Source organism: Carlito syrichta, unplaced genomic scaffold, assembly GCF_000164805.1.
Source record: "Carlito syrichta isolate Samal-C Ts95f unplaced genomic scaffold, Tarsius_syrichta-2.0.1 Scaffold298871, whole genome shotgun sequence".
NCBI classification, from domain to species: Eukaryota; Metazoa; Chordata; class Mammalia; order Primates; family Tarsiidae; genus Carlito; species Carlito syrichta.
Window position 1 is genome coordinate 504,430 of NW_007242967.1, and position 19,508 is coordinate 523,937.

At 44.2% G+C, this 19,508-nt stretch overlaps 1 protein-coding gene across 3 annotated transcripts in view; it reads right to left on the reverse strand.

Annotated features, from left to right (window-relative positions):
* AGAP1 (ArfGAP with GTPase domain, ankyrin repeat and PH domain 1) overlaps positions 1 to 19,508 on the reverse strand; it is a 423,994-nt gene that overhangs the window by 161,822 nt on the left and 242,664 nt on the right. Inside the window, exon 12 of one of the 3 annotated variants that reach the window (XM_021710731.1) lies at positions 18,970 to 19,128. The exons of the other annotated variants lie outside the window; for them this stretch is intronic. Coding sequence (XP_021566406.1) covers positions 18,970 to 19,128 — 159 coding nt within the window. The remainder of the gene's footprint in view (positions 1 to 18,969; positions 19,129 to 19,508) is intronic. 3 annotated transcript variants of the gene reach the window in all.

Sequence of the window (19,508 nt, forward strand, 5' to 3'; positions counted from 1 at the left end):
TTGTTTGTTTGTTTTTTTGAGTTGAAGTCTCACTATGTTGCCCAGGTTGGAGTGCAGTGGCATGCTCACGGCCACCACAGCCTCGACCTCCTGGGCTCAGGCGATCCTTCTGCCTCAGCCTTCCAGTAGCTGAAACTTCAGGTACGCGCCACCACACCTGGCTAATTTTTTGATTTACTGTAGAGATGAGGTCTCACTAAGTTGCCCAGGCTAGTCTCAAACCCCTAGGCTCAGGCAATCCTCTTTCACCTTGGCCTCCCAAAGTACTGGGATTATAGGCATGAGCCACCGTGCCTGGCCATAGTCTTAAGCTACGGCACAGACCTTTACACATCCTAACTGGCATTCATGTATTTATTTTAAGTTTTTAAATATTATTATCATTGCTTAATTTTTTTTTCAGAGATAGAATCTCGCTCTGTTGCCCATGCTGTAGTGCAGTGGCACGGTCCCAGGCTGGTTTTGAAACTCCTGGCCTCAAGTGATCCTCCCCCCTCCACTTCCCAAAGCATTGATATTACAGGTGTGAGTGACCATGCCTGACCCCAGTAGGCTTTTACCAGCGATCACTTCACTCTCCATTTCCCTGTAGCACTCCAGGGAGCCGGGAATCACTCTATTTTTAGTGTCCTCCTGGTTTTTGTGGCTGTAGCTATAGAAAAGGAAGAAGTAGGTGCATTCTCTTCCATGAAATTCATGTTAGGTTTCTAATTCTAGATCTCAGGATACTTTTTCCTAGGCCATGGTGTCTATTTTTCCTAGCAGAACATTTCACTCTGCATAAACCCTAACTGACCTGGGCACTGCGGTGGTCTGAGGGACAAGCAGAACACTCTCTGTACTGGGTGGGTTGTGGGCATGGTGGGGGCAGTGCATCACAGCGTGGCAAGCTCAGTTCTATCAGGTTGCTTATGCTGCTGGAGTCATTCATGTTTTGCTATTATTTTATGGGGACAAGTGAGGGATAGAAAAAAAAGATGCTGACGTTAGCGAAAAAAGTTTGGTACTCATAAGCTTAACATGCAAATTAGGCACAAGAATGGAATTTACTAGGCAGGTTCCAAGTAACAAACCTATGTAGCCTTAGATGCTCAAAATATTTAAGTAATGTGTTCAGTTATGAAGAAAGAGAACAAGAGGATAACATGAAAACAGAGTGCAGGAGGACAGGCTGAGATAAGACATCACTAGGAATTTCATGGGATGTTTCTAGGTCCTTTGGAGAAGAATAACCCTGCCACTACCCTCTTTTTAACTTTATACATGTTTCCAGGAAAAAAAATGATAAACCAAATGACAGGTTGAACGTCCCTAATCTGAAAACCTGAAATAACGATCAAAGGAGATGCTCACTAGAGCATTTTGAATTTTGGATTAGGGATGTTCAGCTTGTATGCATGAGAGGAAGGGCCTGCCTGTATCTGATTGCACACCAAGTACTTCTCAAAAACAAGCCTATGTGTTCAAGCTGTGTTTGCATCAGTCACCAAGGGGGAAGGGGTAGAGGCAGCCCAGGATGCACAACCTTGCTCCTCATCTGGGCAGATGAGAATCTTCATCGATGATTGCAAATTCAAATTCACTCAGTCAAATTAAACTCAGCTGTGATCTGTCCTATGGTGGACACTTGGTGATTGCAAATAATTCCACTTAATGCTGAGACGCTGTCCTCTCTACCATGCATGGGACAGGCTCTGCAGAACCACGCAATAATTTTGTCTGACTGCTCTCTAGTGAATTGGGTCTTCCTATACACCTGTATTTTTCTTCACTATGTGGCAAGCAGCAGAATGGGGGCAGCGACCCAGGCTGCTGCTCCCCTACCACTCCCTCCAAGTCTCAAATGCCCACCTCTGCTCTGACCTGCCCTACTCTGTACTTTCATGGCCAGAAGTGGACTACTTTCTATCATCATAAAAAAAAAGCACTCTACACTCTACATTTGCCTTTCTGATAAAATTAATGTCTCAAACTAAATGTCTCTACTGCCAAAGGAAATTTTCAAACATTTACTTCTTGATTTGTGTTCTAACTACAAATTCATATTTGAAAATAACTTTATTAAAATATTTTCAAGTCTGGGTGCAGGGGCTCATGCCTGTAATCCTAGCACTTTGGGAGGCTGAGGCAGGAGGATCGCTATAGCCCAGGAGACCAGCCTGGACAACACAGCGAGATAGATAGATAGATAGATAGATAGATAGATAGATAGATAGATAGATAGATAAATAAATAAATAAATAAATAAAGACAGGTATAGTGGCACTCGCCTGTAGTCCCAGCTACTCAGGAGACTGAGGCATAAGGATCGCCTGAACCCATGATCATGTCACTGCACTCCACCCTGGATGACAGAGATCCTAAATTAAAAATCAGATGAATATGTATTCACTCCAAAAAGCTGAAAACAGGAGAAGAAAAAACTGGTAAAAACTGCCATGATTCCCCCACCCCCTTCATTCCCATGGCTTCCACACAAGTGAAAGGTACATGTAGGGAGCTCATCCCATCCCACAGCTCAGGCTTCCATCTGTATCCCACATGCCAGATCCTCAGCCACGTGGCCTTGGCCAAGTTATCCAAATTCTCTAGGACTGTTTTTTCTTTTTAAAAAAGAGGAAAACAGTACCCTCTCACAGAATTGTAGCGTAGATCCAACAAGTAATGCTTTCAAGCATTTAATCTAGAGCTTGGCACATGGCAAGTAATCAGTAACACTCAGCTGTCTACACTATCATATGATGTTTGGAAAATTCCCCGTCAGTAATATTGACTGTGCCCCTCCTGATGGAGGCACCGTTCTACGGCTTGAGAAGGGAGGTAAGAAAGACCGAGTTCCTGTTAAGAAGCTTAAATTCTGGTTGGGGGAGATGACAGAGAAGAAAGTGAAGACACAGGTTGTCAGCAGGTGATCAGTAGGATGGAGAGAGCAAAGCAGAGAGACGTGGGCAAGTTTAAACTGGGGGCCAGAAAGGCCTCGCTGAGAGGATGATACCTGGCTGGACAGGAGGGTGGGGAAGGGTTCCCAAGCACAGCATGTGAGAAGGCCTTGGGGTGACAGGGACATGCCTGGCAAGTCAGAGGGTGGGATCACACAACATTGCTGCCAAAGTTAGTCACAGGACAACGACATCTAGTGATTTCTATGACCATCTTCCAAGCAACACTCTAACAGCTACACAGTATCCGTTTGGAGAGGGTTACCACTCCTCTGCTGCTGATCAGATAGATTGTTTTCAGTTTCTGTTTCCAGAGAGTGTGAAAACTGAACATAGTTACAGTTATTTTCTTTTAAATAACACTAAGTAAGTACACGAGAATAACAGCCTACAACATGAAAAATTTTAATGGACCATACGTTTAAGTGAAAAAAAGCCTACTAGGATATAATCCAGTTTTGAAAATAAATAACCACTCATGCACAGACTGGTAGAATACACACCCCCAAAACTAGCAGCTTCGTGTACTAACTATGTTTTTTTTAAAGAGCAAAAAGCTTATCTGCATTTTTAACTTTTCTAAAATGTAATTATTTTATTGGGGAAGATGCAAAGATATGCTGTTAAAATTAGCAGAGGGAAATGGTATTCTACCTACTTGCTAGAAGAAGGCAGACTCATTAAAATAGGTTGAAATAGGCACAACTGACACCAATAGCACACTGCTCCAAGCACATGCTGTGGCTTCCATTTACTGGTGGAACATTTATACTAGTACATTTACGAACCATGCTTAAAAACAAAAACATTCTGAAAATGAAAAACAGTACAATTAACATAATTTTAAGGAAAATTATTTTAAAAGGGCAAACAATATCTGGAAAAAAAATTTAACTGTCCAGGAACTTGGATCAGCATGATTTGATTGCTAACACTTTGGTTTACAATATTGCCAGTGCCCCTCAGAAGGAAGGCGTGTAGAAAAGTCCTATGCTGGCCCAGGTAATAACCCAAACCTTGACTGCTTCTGATGGTGGCGTATGATGATAATTTTTCCAGAACGTGTGGTCTGAATGGATATCGCAGCCTTACAAATCTCATCTGGGGAACTGACCCGCCTGTCTCGCTGTCGTTGTCATTGCCTTCTGATTGATGGAAGCCTGACATGCCCCCAGACTCCAATTCCTTTCGTACTACCACCATAAAGGCGTCTCATGCAGAGACGCTGAAGGGGCACTTCTGGACACAGGCGGTCCTGGAAATTTTGTTGTTGAAGGAAAGCAACAGCCAGACAGATGATTTCAGAGGTCTGACTGTGGGGAGCAAAGATGCTTATTTCACTTTTTGCATTAATTTAAAGCTTGATATACAAAGAAGAATGGGTCAATAGCTGGTTGGTTTAAAGTTGAGTTTCCAATCTTGGGAAATTAAGCTTAAAATCTGGAAGCACATAAAGTGATTCAGTTTTCTAATTCTATTACATGTAAGAAGCAATTCTAAAGTAGTATGCTTATCTCAGTTACAATTTCAGAGTCTAGCAAAGACTACTTATTTACAAACACTATGAAAAATAGAGTGTCTACCTAAAAAGATAACTGGTAAGGCTGTTAACTTGATGGATGCCACGGAGAGCAATTCTCCTGTTAGGGCTCAATTTCTGAGCCTATAACCAGATGAAAGATCAGATGCGAGAATTGTGTGATACATTCATCCATAATTTTAAGCCTCTCAATTCTGTTTTCTTAAAATGTAATTATAATTGTTTTCCTGTAAATAAGTACATATTTTAAGAGGCCCTGAAATATACATAGAAACATTTCCCCGCAAATGTAATAAGATTTTTAAGACACCACTGCAGAAATAATGTAGCAATTAAAATAGCATTTATAACTAAACATGTTTAAAAGTTTCTTCATATAAAAGAGTAAAATTTTAAGTCATTTAAAATAACCATCTGCTTCTGTGTGATATAAAATTTTTAGTATCATTGTATAATTAATATTAATATCTCTCTGTTAATAACCTTAGCTGTCAGATAATAAAGCAAAGATGTAACATAAGATATGTTCATTGAAAGAAGTTTCAGAATGCAAAGTCAAAGTAATGTACAAATACGCAAGAAGAAACTGGATGGTGTATTTGCTCAGCCACACACAACTGTCTACCTGTCATGTGTGTCTGGCTGTCTGTCTCTGTCTATCCAGCCATCTTATTACTTGTAAATTCTATAACCCACTCTTCCCCATACTCACATACACTCCTTTCTTCTTCCTGGTACTTCAAGTTTTTAAAAGCACTTTAGGTCTTTCTCATTTTGTAAGTATTTATAAATTCCACAAAAGGAAGCAAGGGAGGGATCGAGAAAGACGTAGTCAGTTTTATTCTAATAGTTGACAAAGTCACCAGGGAGACAGAATGATTAAAGTTTCTTCAACTACTAAATACCCAGGTTGAGGACCCGAGGAAAACATAGAAATGCAAAGTGAATATTTTCCTGGCCCAACAGTGGTATAAAACCACGAGAAAAAGTCCTATACTGCTTAAAAATGTACATTATAGAATCAGAAGTTCTAATGCTGCAAATACAGAATATTACAAAGTTTCTTTTCCAGTTGGAGGAACGGCATATACATACACCAGACAATTTTTTTTAATACTCCACTAGCTATTTGTAATTTGATGCTGAGGGAGTAAATAATGCTAATCTTAAAAAAAATCCTAAAATTGAAAATATGCAGCTGAAAATGTAGACACTAAAAAAAAAAAAAAAGCTAAATAATTTTGTATAATTAAACTTTTACATTCTAAAAAGTTCTATGAGGCCTGACTTGACTAAAAACTGGGCCAAGCAGATGAGAAAAGGGGACTGAGGACTAGTGATAGTTCTACTGGGGCATTCCAGACTCCCAGGAGTGAGAAGATTCATGGGTGGCACACACTGTGCCCACCCCTCTTCCTCCTAACCTGCCTCGGCCTGGTCTGTCTCTACATCAGGTGACGACCCATGCTGACTCAGGAGCGATCTTTCCAAATCACATCTCTCATCTCCCTGAGAACCAGAAGGGCACTCTGCTGGCCCAGGCTCAAGCTCAAACCTTTTTAGGATCCTTCTTCTCATCCTTCAGGGTCTGGCTTTAACCTTCCTTCCTTTCTCTGTGCCTCACCTCCAGCTAGTTGCCCTTGTGATCCTCGCACAAAGCTTCATGGATGCACCAGGAGTTTCTCAGCCTTCACATACACTCTTCCCTTTGCATGGACACCTGTAGCCTACTGAGTTCTTGACAGCATGTAAGGGTCAAGTGATGTGTCCATCTTCTCTGGGGCCACTGCCAACTGTACTCTGGGAGCCACTGCACATGACAAAATGCTTACTATATATTTACAAAATGAATGAGTAAATGAATGAACACATAAATTGCTGTGATAGTCTCAGCTGAAAACACATTTAGTAATTCACACATTCATGCACGACTAGATCTCAGAATGCAAATATGTACAACATGGCTGCTCTCACCCTCATTTTGCTCCTCACCACTTGACAAAGTAGATTTCAATTTGTTTACTTATTGATGACCTGTCTCTTCTTTTTCTTGCCTAGAGAGACCCAGGAATTCTGTCTGGACTCCTGCTTCACTCCCACGGCCAGGACAGTTGGTGGTCACAGTAAGTGGTCCATAAATACTTGTGGAATAAACAAAGTTACTTATGAAATTAAATAATGATTATGGGATGCACCTGATCTAGATAATCCCTGCTGAATTTAGCACATGATTTAGAAATGAGAGAATCTAAGGTAGGAAACCCAGTTTCAACTTTAACTTCTAGTATTAATTTTAAAAATATGCTGCTGCTGGTCTCCTGCCAATGTTTTGAAAACTGTAGACACTATGATCAACACGCTCTGCTCTGCATGAGGGACAGTAGCTCTTTTATAAAACAGTTTCTATTTTTTGTTTTTTTGAGTCAGGGCCACACCCCGTTGCCCAGGCTGGAGTATAGTGACATGATCATGGCTCACCGCAGGCTCGACCTCCTGGGCTCAGCCTCCTGAGTAGCTGGGACTACAAACATGTGCCACCATGCCCAGCTAAGTTTTTGATTGTTTTTTGTTTTGTTTTGTAGAGATGTGGTCTTGCTGTTTCTGAGCTCAAGCAGTCCTCCCACGTAGGCCTCCCAAAGTGACAGGATAACAGATATAAGCCACTGTGCCTGGCTGAGACACAGTTTCTAAAGCAACACACAAAGCATTAAGATACTTAAAGTTTCAAAGAATTACATCACACAAAACTGGCGGAGGCCTTGGAGCTCTTATTGCAAGTCTAACAAGTTACACCCCTCCTGCCCCTGTCACCCCACGGCTGGCTCCTTTCTGCAGGGGCTCTACTGACTATCTGAGTATGCTCAATCACTAACTCAACAAAATTACTGTGCAACGACAAAGCTACAAAATGATGGGTGGGGTTCTAGGTGCTCAAGAACACGGAGACAAACAAGACACTGAAGCTCCTATTCTTGGGGAGTTTATATTCTTGCAGGAGAAGACAAACAAGAAAACAAAATGGGAGCATTTCAGACAAGGACAAATGCTAGGAAAACAATACAGTATGGCAGGGAAAGGGCGACCACCTATGATTGGGTAGGAGACAAACAAGAATGTGACCAGAGTAAGCCAGATCACAACAAATGTTGAGGCTAAAAAGAACTCTGGGGAATTAGGAGGAAGTGGGTGGAGAAGGGCTGTCTGAGGCAATGTACACACGTAGGAGCTGACGTCTGAGCAGATGCCCGAATGATCTGCATGGATGACTCATTCCAGGTCTCAGCAGAGCAGCTGGCTGGAGCCATGAAGAGGGTATAAAGGAACAGAGGCCAGACCAGCTGGGGCCTTGTCAGCCAGAAATAAAGTAACAGGAATATATCCCATGTGCCTCGGGAAGCCACCAGTGTGGGTACAAGGAGGTAATCTCTCTCTCTTTTTTTTTGGAGTCAAGGTCTCACTCTGTCAACCAGGCTAGAGTACAGTGGCATGATCACAGCTCACTGAAGCCTCGACCTTCAGGCCTGTCTAATTTTTTTGGGCAAGATGGGGGGTGGGATAGAGACGAAGTCTCACTATGCTGCCCAGGCTAGTCTCAAACTCCTGGGCTCAAGCAATCTTCCCACCTCAGACTCTCAAAGTGCTAGTATTACAGGCATGAGCCACTGCATGTGGCCATAAATATATCTATATATTTAAAGATAAGCTTGGGGGCAATGGGAAAGGACTTTAGAGAAACTAGAATACAAGCCAGGAGATGAAACAGGACTGACACTGCAGGGTGGTAGTACCAGTGAGGACACAGAGGAGATGGAGGTAGGCGGGCAGACCTAGCTTGTATTCTTGGAGGTCAAGTGGCACAAACTAAGCAAATGAACTGACTCTGTGAGATAAGGTTAGAGAAGATATATGAGTGACTCTTCGTGTTTGTGTCTTGAGCCACAGGGAGGATAAAATCTGGAGTTCTACTTGGAGTACAATGAGCAAGAGCTGCCCAACTGCCTTCCAAGTAGGTGGCTGGTGACATGTGCCCAATGCAGGAAGAGAGTGGTCATGGCTGGAAAAATGAACTTAGGAGTCTTCCAAGTCTAGACAGATGGCCAGGCCTATTTCAGGAGGGGTGCAGTGAGGAACAGAGAGAGCTGAGTTCTGGGCTACAATCATCTGAAGTGTGGCAGTGAAAAAGGATGATAGAGAATGGCCAGTCAGACAACAGAAAGAATGCTAGGGGAAACAAGCGAGAGTGTCGTCAGAGAAGCCCAGGAAAGAAAAGGTTTCAAGCAAGATGGGCGGTCAACAGGGACCTCACTGCTCAATAAGTAGATTACCAAGGGTACCAAGGAGCACCCACAGGAAGACAGCAGGGGCCGTGGAGTATGGCACAAAGGCCAAGTGGGAGTGAGTTGAAGAGGACATGAGGGGTGAGTAACAGGAGACGATGAGGACACACAAGTGAGAAGCAAAGCTGAGGGAGGGCTACTGCAGAGGACCATGAAGTCAGGGTGAGAGATGTCATAGCAAGTGTGCATGCTGAAGGGAGTGATTCGACAACTGGGAGAAACTGACAGCACAGGACAGAGAGAGGCTGTCAGTGGAAGCAGAGTCCTCTGGAAGACAAGGGGTGATGGGCTCAGAGGCAGAAGGGATGACATCTTGCAAAGGCTGGGATGTCTCACCCCTTGTACAAGCAGTAGCAGATCAGCCCGAATGCTCTAGATGCTGGTTGGGCATGGGAAGATAAGTGAGGACCCTGCCCTATGTCACTGGTGAAGAATGAAGGAAGCCGGGCTCAGTGGCTCAGCCTGTAATCCCGTGCTGTGGGAGGCTGAGGTGAGTGGGTTGCCTGAGCCCGCGGGTTCGAGACCCGCCTGGGCAACTTGGTGAGACCTCACCTCTACAATAAATCAAAAAATCAGCCGGGCGTGGTACCATGTGCCTGTAGTTCCAGCTACTTGGAAGGCTGAGGCGGAAGGATCACTGGAATCCAGCAGGTGGAGGCTGCGGTGTCCGGGAGCGGCCACTGCACTCCAGTCTGGGCGAGAGAGTGAGACTCCAACTCAAAAAAAAAAGAAAAAAAAGAATGAAGGAAGTCATCAGGTAAGGGAGAGAGCAGAGACACAAGAGGAATAAGCTGGAAATAGGGATTTGGGAATATTACACTGCATCCTAATACTTTATGCTACATTGTACAAAAATTAATCTTCCTGAAACTTCTACCCATGGTTCCTAGTTTAATTCTCCAGATTCATACAGAGTGAGGCTAATATTTTGCACTCATGATCAGCATTCACACACATCATTCAGGTCCCGCTAAAAGTGCAGTTCTCAACCCAGGCTGCACATCTGAACTCCTGAGAACATTCCACTGTGTGGGCTCCTGCCCAGGTCAAATGAATCAGATCTTCAGCTGTTGGCCCCAGGACTCGGTATTTTTGGAAATCACTCCCAACAATAACGGGCAGCCAGCTTGAGAATCCCTTGTCTAGTGGCTCCTCACACCCTCCCAATTTCTTGATCACTCCAGATGGTGTGGGTTTCAGACCTTCCCTGCATCCCGACCCTCTGCTTTGTACACTTCCCAATTGGCCAATGCCTTTCTCAAACGTGGTCCACAAAAGATCCCAGCAGGCCCGGTGTGGTTTGGTCAGAATCGAGCACGGTGAGACGTTCAGAGGCCTCCTTTATTCTCTTAGCACAGAATGTAAGTCTTGACAGCATTTCTGCAGACAAGCTGTGCCCAGGTCTTCCCTACCAAGGTCTGGCACTCCTGTTCTATTATTTGTACTGTTGTTTGTTGAACCTGAATTCAAGATATTATCACTAAGGTTCACTTTGTGAGTTCCAACCTATTTTGTAGTCTCTAAATCCGGAGATTTAGATTTAGATTATGTCTCTCAATATGTGTCACGTCTGGTGACTTTACTCTCCCTGTCCTCATCCAAGCAATGGACAGACATGCTGAACGGCCAAGTCCATCCTGGCCCTTGCTGCAGAGTTTGCCTCCCACACTCTGGGACAGCTTTTGTTTTGTTTTTCATCTTTATTTTATCAGGAGATACACATGCATGTTCATTACACAGACATTTGTGTAGTGGTGGTGTGTGTGTGGGGGGTAATGGGTCTCAGGTGGTCCATTCCCCAGACAGTGAGCGTTGTACCCCACAGGTAATTTCTGATCCCTAATTCCCTTCCCCACCTGCCCCCTTATTGATGTCCCGGAGTCTATTATTTCCTTCTTTGTGGCCATTTAGCTTCCACATATGAGTGAGAGCATACGGTGTTTATTTTTCTGTTTCTGAGTCAGTTCACTTAGGATGGTGATCTCTAGCTCGATTCATGTCACAGTGTTCTTGGAGGCAGCCAAGCAGACTGGCTAAGAAAACAGCTTAGTAACCATTAAGACACAGTCTGTTTGAATTCAGCCCTGACCACTGCCCTGCTGTGCTAAGTGTAAAATGGCCTCCGACCTCCATTTCCTCATCTGAAATGGGTCTTGCACTAGCATTGATCTCGCAGGGTCCTGTGCCCAGCAAGCGGTGAGTGTTTTTTGAGTGTCACACCATGTCATCACCGGTGGCAGCAGCCGCTAGACTGCCACAGAGCTGGTCATGCCTCTGAGTCTTCTGCCCTGGAGGATGGTCTGAGAAGCTGTGCTGAAAGCACCCTGTGGACAAGGCACGGCTGTGGGTTGCCTGCAGAAACCCTCTCGAAAAAGGAAACTGGCCTCCTTTTTCATTGCAAAGGGTCCTTTTGAATTCATGGTGCACTGCAACAACGGCAGCTGCAAGGGGCCACAGAACCAAAATCTCCATTGCCTACATCGGGGACTCCTGACCGTGGTGCTACTGATATTTTGGGCTGAATAACTCTTGCTTATGGGGGCTGTCCTCTGCACTGCAGCATATTCAGCAGCAACCTTAGCTTCTACTCACTAAGTTCCAGTAGCATCCCCCTCGTCACATATTGTGACAACCAAAAATGTCTCCAGACATCATCAAATGCCCCCTGGTCTAGATGAAGACATACTGAGGGTCATGAGGGCTAAAAGGCCTGGTCCAGGACCATAGCAACGAACAACATCTGTTTACAATCTCTACCATCTGTTTATAATAATTTCTAGATTTTTTTGCCTTGCGATGACATGAGGATTACTGGCCTTCAGGCATGAAATCCACTGTCCCTGTTTTGATCACTGGGGCAGCATTTGACTGTCCTCTGTTTCCCCTGGTCAGCAGCTACTGCTGAAAATAGCAGATAGGAAGGAACTGAGGAGACAAAGTACAAAGTTACAACATTCTGATTGGGAGAGAAAAAAATCCACCTTTCACCCCCTGTGTCCAGTTACCCTGGGAAGCTTCTGCCTTCTGCTCGGCCACATGCAGAGAACGGAAAGCAGGCTCCATGCACAGAAAGGAACCAGGGTCAGCCTTTTAATTAGGCCCACTAGCCTGGTGAGCAGAACAGCCCCCCACCTCCCGGCTGTGAGACAGGCAGTGCCCAGCTTTGAGAGATGAGAGCCCAGGGGCCCTTTAACACCGAACTCAGCTGAAGGTTGATGACAAACCCCAGGGAATGCTTTTTGAATGCCAGCCAAGATTTGGGAAGAATTGATAAAGGAAACTTCAGGATCAGTAAGAGAAGACAAAATGTATATCTATATTATAACGCACTTTCTTAAAGAGCAAGTGCTATAAAAAGGCAAATAATTTTATGACATAATGTTTTAATACTAAGCATTCATTTCTGCTTTAAAAAAAATAGCAGAGAGGAAAGACTACAAACTTTGAAATCAGAAGTCCTGGGTTTGAATTTCAGCTAATTATGATAAGTATGGTCTTCGTTTCTCAGCCATTTTGAACTACAGTTATCTGACAGAGAGGCCAAGTCTCAGGGAATGAGTGTTAGAGATGACGCTCAGAACAAGGAAGGCACCAACACAGGTATTTCGCCTTCCCCCTCCTTCATTAAAACTAAATTAAGCCTCTTGGTCACAGACTGGAAATGTCACACTACCACCACCTGCTGATCATGTACTAAAATTGTCAGTGTAACATTCAAGGAAAGAGGAAAAAAAGCTCAAAATATAAAAATTAAAATGGATGAGCTGACAGTATCCTTGGAACCCACAGTTACGGCATGCTTGCTGGAAACTTTCTGGTCTTAAATGCAGAGCTGGTGACCCCTGGGTGGGCTCCAAAAAGACGTGCAGAACAGACAGCTATAGAAGCTGAAACTCATGTTTCTAGGCCCCTCATCATTAAAAAAACCATGCCAAAAAAAAAAAATCCTTATAACGGGAAAAAATATTTTAAATGAGTGAAAACTCAAAGGCCTTCCATTCGGGATTGGCTAATAGCCATAGAGTCACCAAAAAGACAAGATTAAATGCTTAGAAAGAAACAGGGGCCAAAGCACATGCATGCACACACACATGCAGATGTGATGCCCATCTTCCATGTGGAAGAGTAAAAGATGAATATGGCATTTGTGTTTGTGATGCTGACGAGGCTGCACAGTGGCCCACAGGAGGCAGGGCCAGGTGAGGCTGAAGAGCAACGCTGAAGAGTCATGTAGGAAATGTAGTATCAACAGTGATGGCCAGTCAGCGTGGCAGAAGATAAACTGTTGGACTGAAGCAACTGGGGATGGGGGGTAGCTACTGAACAACCTGACAGTCCAGCGGTCGGGGTGGGGGGAAGCATGGCTGCCACAGCAACAACAGTAGCTGAGGCTATCAGCCAAGGTTGGTACAGGAAGGAAGAGGTGGGGAGGGCCAGTCAGGCTTGCCCAGACACTCAGGAAGGCAGGAAGGCAAACACACAGGACCCATGGCAGTAGCTTTGGCCCTCAGCACAGGTGAGATGCATCTAAAAATGCATCTTAACTTGAAGTGAGATATGACAACCAAACATGCTACAAACGACCCACTCGGGACCCTGCTGCTACTGCCCACGGGTGATGCTAACTCTTGGCTAACACTTCTAGTGAAAATTACCTATGGAGAAAATGATTAATCAAAAAAAAAATTACAGCCTTCCAATAAGATTCAAGAACACCTTCAGCCAATAGTTGTTGCAGAGATAATTGTTCTGAATCTATCAATAAAGCTAAGCTGCCCCTTCAGTGACTGCAAACACCAATTTCTTTCACTCGGGATTATAAGTTGGCGTTCACGGGCTCACTACTGCCATTACAGTGATAAACAGTTTAAACCACAACAGGATCTGACATGTAGATCAATTCTGGGTCCATAAAGAATCTACACAAGAGGTTCCAGGACAGGAATTTACAGCCACCAGTTTTTATTCTCTCTTGCTGCAAAAATTACTTCTGTCAAACACTTAGAAGAGTGAGAAAAAATGTAAAAAAATTAATTTTTCATGTACTACTGGAACAGCCTTTTTTCAATGCAGAAGCTCAAGATAAATATGTTTCTGCATTTAAAAAATTACACTGAGCAGCATGTGGCACTTAGTCCAAGAGGGATCTAATCCTCTGCGTTGCCTGCAAGCCAGCAGACAGCAATTTGAAACCCTGAACTGAGCTGTCTGGATTTTCTCTAAGGGCAGATGTGGGTCTCATGTTAGCAACGCCAAATTATATTAGACATTTAATTTTAAACCTCAGGTACTTAAATATAAAACCTTACAACAGTAATAGTCATAAAGCAGTAGGGCATTCCATCTCACAGAATGGATTCTTCTTTTCATCCCCCCTTAATTTAACCAGCTCCTCCTGTTTTGTAAGTTGCCCACCACAAAGAAATCCATCTAATTACGAGTTGCTCACAGCTGCTTAAAAGGCAGAGACCTTGGGGGTACCTGTGTGTGTTAAGAGAGGCAGACTTTGGAAAGTTCTCTAGAACCAGTATTTTAATTTAGGGTGGACAAGGAGGCAGAGAAACCTTGAGTCCTCATGTTGTTGTTGTTGTTATTGTTATTATTTTTGAGTCATGGTCTCACTCTGTCATTCAAGCTGGAGTGCAGTGGCATGATCACGGCTCACCATGGGTTTCGAACTCCTGGACTTAGGCAATCCTTCTGTCTCAGCCTCTTGAGTAGCTAGGACTATAAGCACAAACATGCCTGGCTAATTTTTTGCAGAGATGAGGTCTCACTAGGTTGCCTAGGCTGATCTCAAACTCCTAGGCTCAAGCAATTCTCTCGTCTCAGCATCCCCACAGTGCCGGGACTACAGGCGTGAGCAACTGTGCTCAGCTTATTATTACTATGTTTTACAAAAAAAATGTGTGACAGTGGGAAGGCATACTTGCCATTATATGAGTATGGATACTCAAAAACTGCTTAGCTGCTTCCCATTCCTGCTGCAGGTGTAGAGTAAGCTTTTTATGACTCTGATATCCAAACCAGAGACTGGGGGTGAGGGGAAGATAAAGTGATTAAAAAAAGGAGGGGTAGGCTTTTATCATCTACAGCTTAAGAAAAAAAGCATGACAAAAAGCCCTCAATCATGTTTGTTTCTTTTGTGATTATTTTTCAACACAGGAAGAAATGTTTATACCAAAGTTGAGGTCTTGAAATCCATTCACGAATATGTTTTCTTGAAGTTGCCCATCAGCGCCTGTGCCTTAGTGTTGATTAAAAATTGCTGGGGTCAGCAATTCCCCTATTGGGAATATACTCGAAGGAACTCAAAATCATTCCACAAAAAAGATACCTGCAGACGCATGTTTGTTGCAGCTCTGTTCACAATGGCAAAAACATGGAACCAACCATGCTGCCCATCAAAGCTGGACTGGATAAAAAAAATGTGGTACACATACACAATGGAATATTATGCAACCATAAAGAAGGACAAACATATGGACTTTGCAGCAACTTGGATGGATTTAGAATCGATCATACTCAGTGATCTAGTACAGAAACAAAGAACAGAGTACCATATGTTCTCACTCATAAGCGGACCTTGAACAATTATTATAACCCTATACGAAAGGAATTGGCAGTAGTGGGAAATTGCCAGGGAAGGGGGGGCGGGATTGGCAGCTGAGGGAAACTGCCAGGGGAGGGAGGAGCACACCTCATCAACAAGGGTACCTGCATAATCAGTATTTGTATACTAGCCCTGAATTGTATCCCATATCCTTAAAAAAAATTGCTAGGGTCTGACCACTTGACAAGTCAATGCACTAAATGCAGGGATGGTGCTAACTAGAAGGAAGCCTGGGTGGTAACCTCAGCACTGACAGACAGGGATGTGTCTAGCAGGCCTGGGTGGAGCCTGCAGCTCTGCATTACCCGTCAACCCCAGGAGCTGTCAGATGTCACTGGGTCTCCGTGGATCACACTTTGGGAAGCAAAGATTTAGAGCAGCAGTTCTCAAACTTCAGGGTGCCACATAATCCCACACAGGGCTTATTAATATGCAGATTACTGGATCCTGTTGCCCGAGGTTTGGATCAGTGGGTCTGAGATGGGGCCAAAGAACATGCATTTCTGAGCAGTTCCCAGGGGCTGCTACTGGTCCCAAAAGCACACCTTGAGAAGCAATGCTGGGTAGCTGAATAAGGCCACCTGAGCTCAAATCCTGGCCCTTATCAGCATGTAACTTTGGACAAGCCCTGTTTAACCCTTCAGTACCATTTTCCTACCTACAGAATGGAACTCACAAAAGGACCTGCTTTGTAAAGATCAAATGAGATTGTCCACATAAAACCCTCAATAAATATGAGCTCTTAACCTTTTCCAGAAATATTTGGGGTATGACATATTATTAATCTTTGGAAAATATAGGCATCGAGGAAGATCCCTATAAAACTGTAGGAATCATATTTCTGCGTACCATTCTGTTGTCTTTCTGGATCTTTGCTCTTTAAAATGTCTGCTCTAAGTCTTAGAATAAGATGCAAATTTAGCAGTTTGGGTCTCTTGATACTCTTCCAGCCTCTCCTTATTTTGCTGCACTCCAACTAATATCTTACACTCTATTGTGGCTCCTTGGTTGTTCCATTTCCTGTTTCCTCCTCTCTGAGTGAGTCTTTGTCCAAATTGCCCCAATGCTTATAAGAACTTCCTCCTGTTTTGTGCACGCACCCCCCGACACACATACCCCTTTCTGGTTCTTTAAGCATGTCTCAAATTTGATTCTCTTTGGGAAGTTTTCCATGATTAATCTATCAATCCTTACATTGACTTGAACAGTTTCAGCTCTGGGCTTTCCCTACAGCTCTCTCCATTCCTGTGCCTCAGTAGGCTGACCCCAGGGCATACACTTTTGTTTCTTTTCTTCCTTGTTCAGGGTTTAAGATCTGTGAGGTCAGCAAGCATACTGGTCTGTTTAATGTACTCTCAAGTGTGTTAATATACAAGAAATTGCTTTGGAAATATAAGAATAGCATTCAAATACAGGTGACTTCAGTTTCATGTGGGCACTGTATAAATACACGTACACAGACCAATGCAATTTATTTCCATGGAAAGAGACTTCCACCCAAACCAAGAGTCTTGCAATGATGGAGTCTCACAACAGAGTGGTGTGGAAATGCCTGCTGTCCACACGTATAGCTCAAACACAAAGAGCTACTATGTAGAGGGAAAGTTACCCACTGAGTCTTTATCAAATAGTTAAATGTGCAAAAGGCAAATTTGTGTAGAATGAATTTTAGAAGAACATGCTACTTCAAACACCTTTTCTATAAAAATATTCTGAGCAAAGATTGGGGTGATGGTCTCTCTCAGGAACTTGTTAGTCAAATTTGCTTTTCTCCCCAAATACAACTCCTGTAGTAAGAAAGGACTAGAAGCTAAAACCTGCCACTCTCATCAGGCTGTGCTGCTGCCTTAACAGTTCTCACTCAGAGAAGGAAAGCTTTCAGAATGCAGAAGCTGCTCGACAAGGCAGGGCTTCACCCTTGTCATGTCTGCACCAAGCTCTGGGAAGGCTCAGCGTGGAGCTCCTGAAACATGGCTCTGTGGGAACACACTTTCACAGGAAGGCAGTGACAGAACTAAGCTTCATTGAACAGGAATACTAATCAATAATCAATATTTTAAAGTATTTGATGATGATGCAATAGATACTCAGCAACCAAAAGCCACATTTCACGTGTTGTGCCATATGCCTAACCAAGACACAAGAGAGGGAAGAACACGTCCACTGATCAGGTAAGAAAACAGCGGCTCTCAGAAGTACAGAGACTTGCTCAAGGCAGCCTAGTCGGCAGGTAGTGGGATCATGGCTGAGGCACACACAGGTCTAGTGAAAAGGCCGACTCTCAGGCTTTCTGGGGCAGGTGATAGTTATGAAGGAGTAAACTGTAGGTGGTTAAGTTATAAAGACTTATAACTTCCTTCTTTGGGGTTCTCAAGGTTTCATCATGATTCCAGATGAAAGTCAGAGAGACTTGAAGCACCCTGGAGGAGGCTGCAGGCCAACCTTTGCTATCTCTCACAGGGTCTTCTTGTGAGGGAGGAGCCCTGGAGCTAGGAAGAGGAAAGGGCCAGGACAGTGGTGTGCACTCTCTGCATCTGCTCTAAGTCACAGGCTTTTCTCGTCCCGCACTATGGCATCCTTCGGAGCTGTCTTACTGACTCCACTCTTCCTTGGTTTGGAGATGTCTTCCTTGAAGGCTTTTGCTTGGCTGTGTCTGCAGAGTGTGGAGTAACTAGAAATAAGGATGATGTTTACCCAAAGTGAGCGTCCTGCTGCAGCAGCTGGTGGGTCTACAGGGAAGACCTGATGCTGAATTTTTTAATTAGAACAAATTATGCTAAGATTACTCTAAAACCCTGTCTGATAGATTGCATACAACAGTGGGAATTCCTTTAAATACCGGTGAACAGGCCACAGACAAAATGCCACAGGCAAAGCATGCTGTAGTCAGCCAGTGTGCCCCGATGCTGCATGCTTCATGTTTCATACAACGCCAAGACAGTTTCCAGTGTGCACATTTGTCCTCAAGAAGCTGGATGCACTTGTCTCTCTCTCTCTCTCTCTCACACACACACACACACACATAAATAATAACAACGCTGAAGGATGTCTAGGGCTGAGGGATTGTAGAGGAACTCCCTTGGATTTAGAGGGTATACCAAGAATCCTGGAAAATGGACAAGGAGATGGAGTTAACCCTAGCAACATAAAATGTGCACTAATGGTGGGAGTGTATGTCATGCCTTGTAGGGCACTGTGTTTAGAGACACAAAATCTAATGTTATTTCTCAGCTCCACCACCTCTCTACCATGTGACCCTGGGTAAGTCACTTGCCCTGTACGCAGCTTCAGTTTCCAAATTTGTCAAAACAGGATGAATGTTTACTCCCTGTGCAAAGAGAAACAGATGAGATGATATGGGCAAGACAGCCTAGCAAGGACAAAACACTCTCTAGATAAGAGGCTCCACAGCTGTAGAGGCCCCACAGGGCACTGTGCTCCAAGAGGAGCACAAGAGCTTAGGGTGTCACGTCCAGCCCCTGGCTTACAATGAAGGACCTTGAGGTGGCCGCGGGTCCGTGGGGCTGTGCCCCCTCTTACCACTGCTGATGGCCGAGTTTGCAATGACCGTAGCCTCACTCCACTGGTCGGCACTGGAGACTGAGTAGGAACGCTGGTGCATGCCGTCGGGTCGGCTGTTGAAGGAGACCAGGCTGATGCCGCTTGCCATCTGAGACCCAGATGCACTAGTGACATTCCCTAGGAATAAACAAGTCAGGTGAACACCACGGCGGACGGCAGACCACAGAAGCCAGCACGAGTTAGTCTATGGGGCTACACGCTGGCACACAATGTACCCTACTGCCAAGAGCAGTCCGCATCCTGCCTACGTGGCAAATGAAAGCATCAAGCAGAAACTATTCAAGAGGAATAAAAGGGTGCTGCAAATCCTGATGGTGTTTGCCAAAGCAATGTGAAGGTAACCGATGCTTCAGATGATTGCATACAACACAACCCTCAACAAAGACATGCAACCCAACTACCATCTTTACATCGAGAGGAGAGAAGACAACAGGCCTGGTCATTTCCTGGAAAAGCACCACTACCTGGGCCAGCAAGACGGGTGCTCCAGGAGCCCA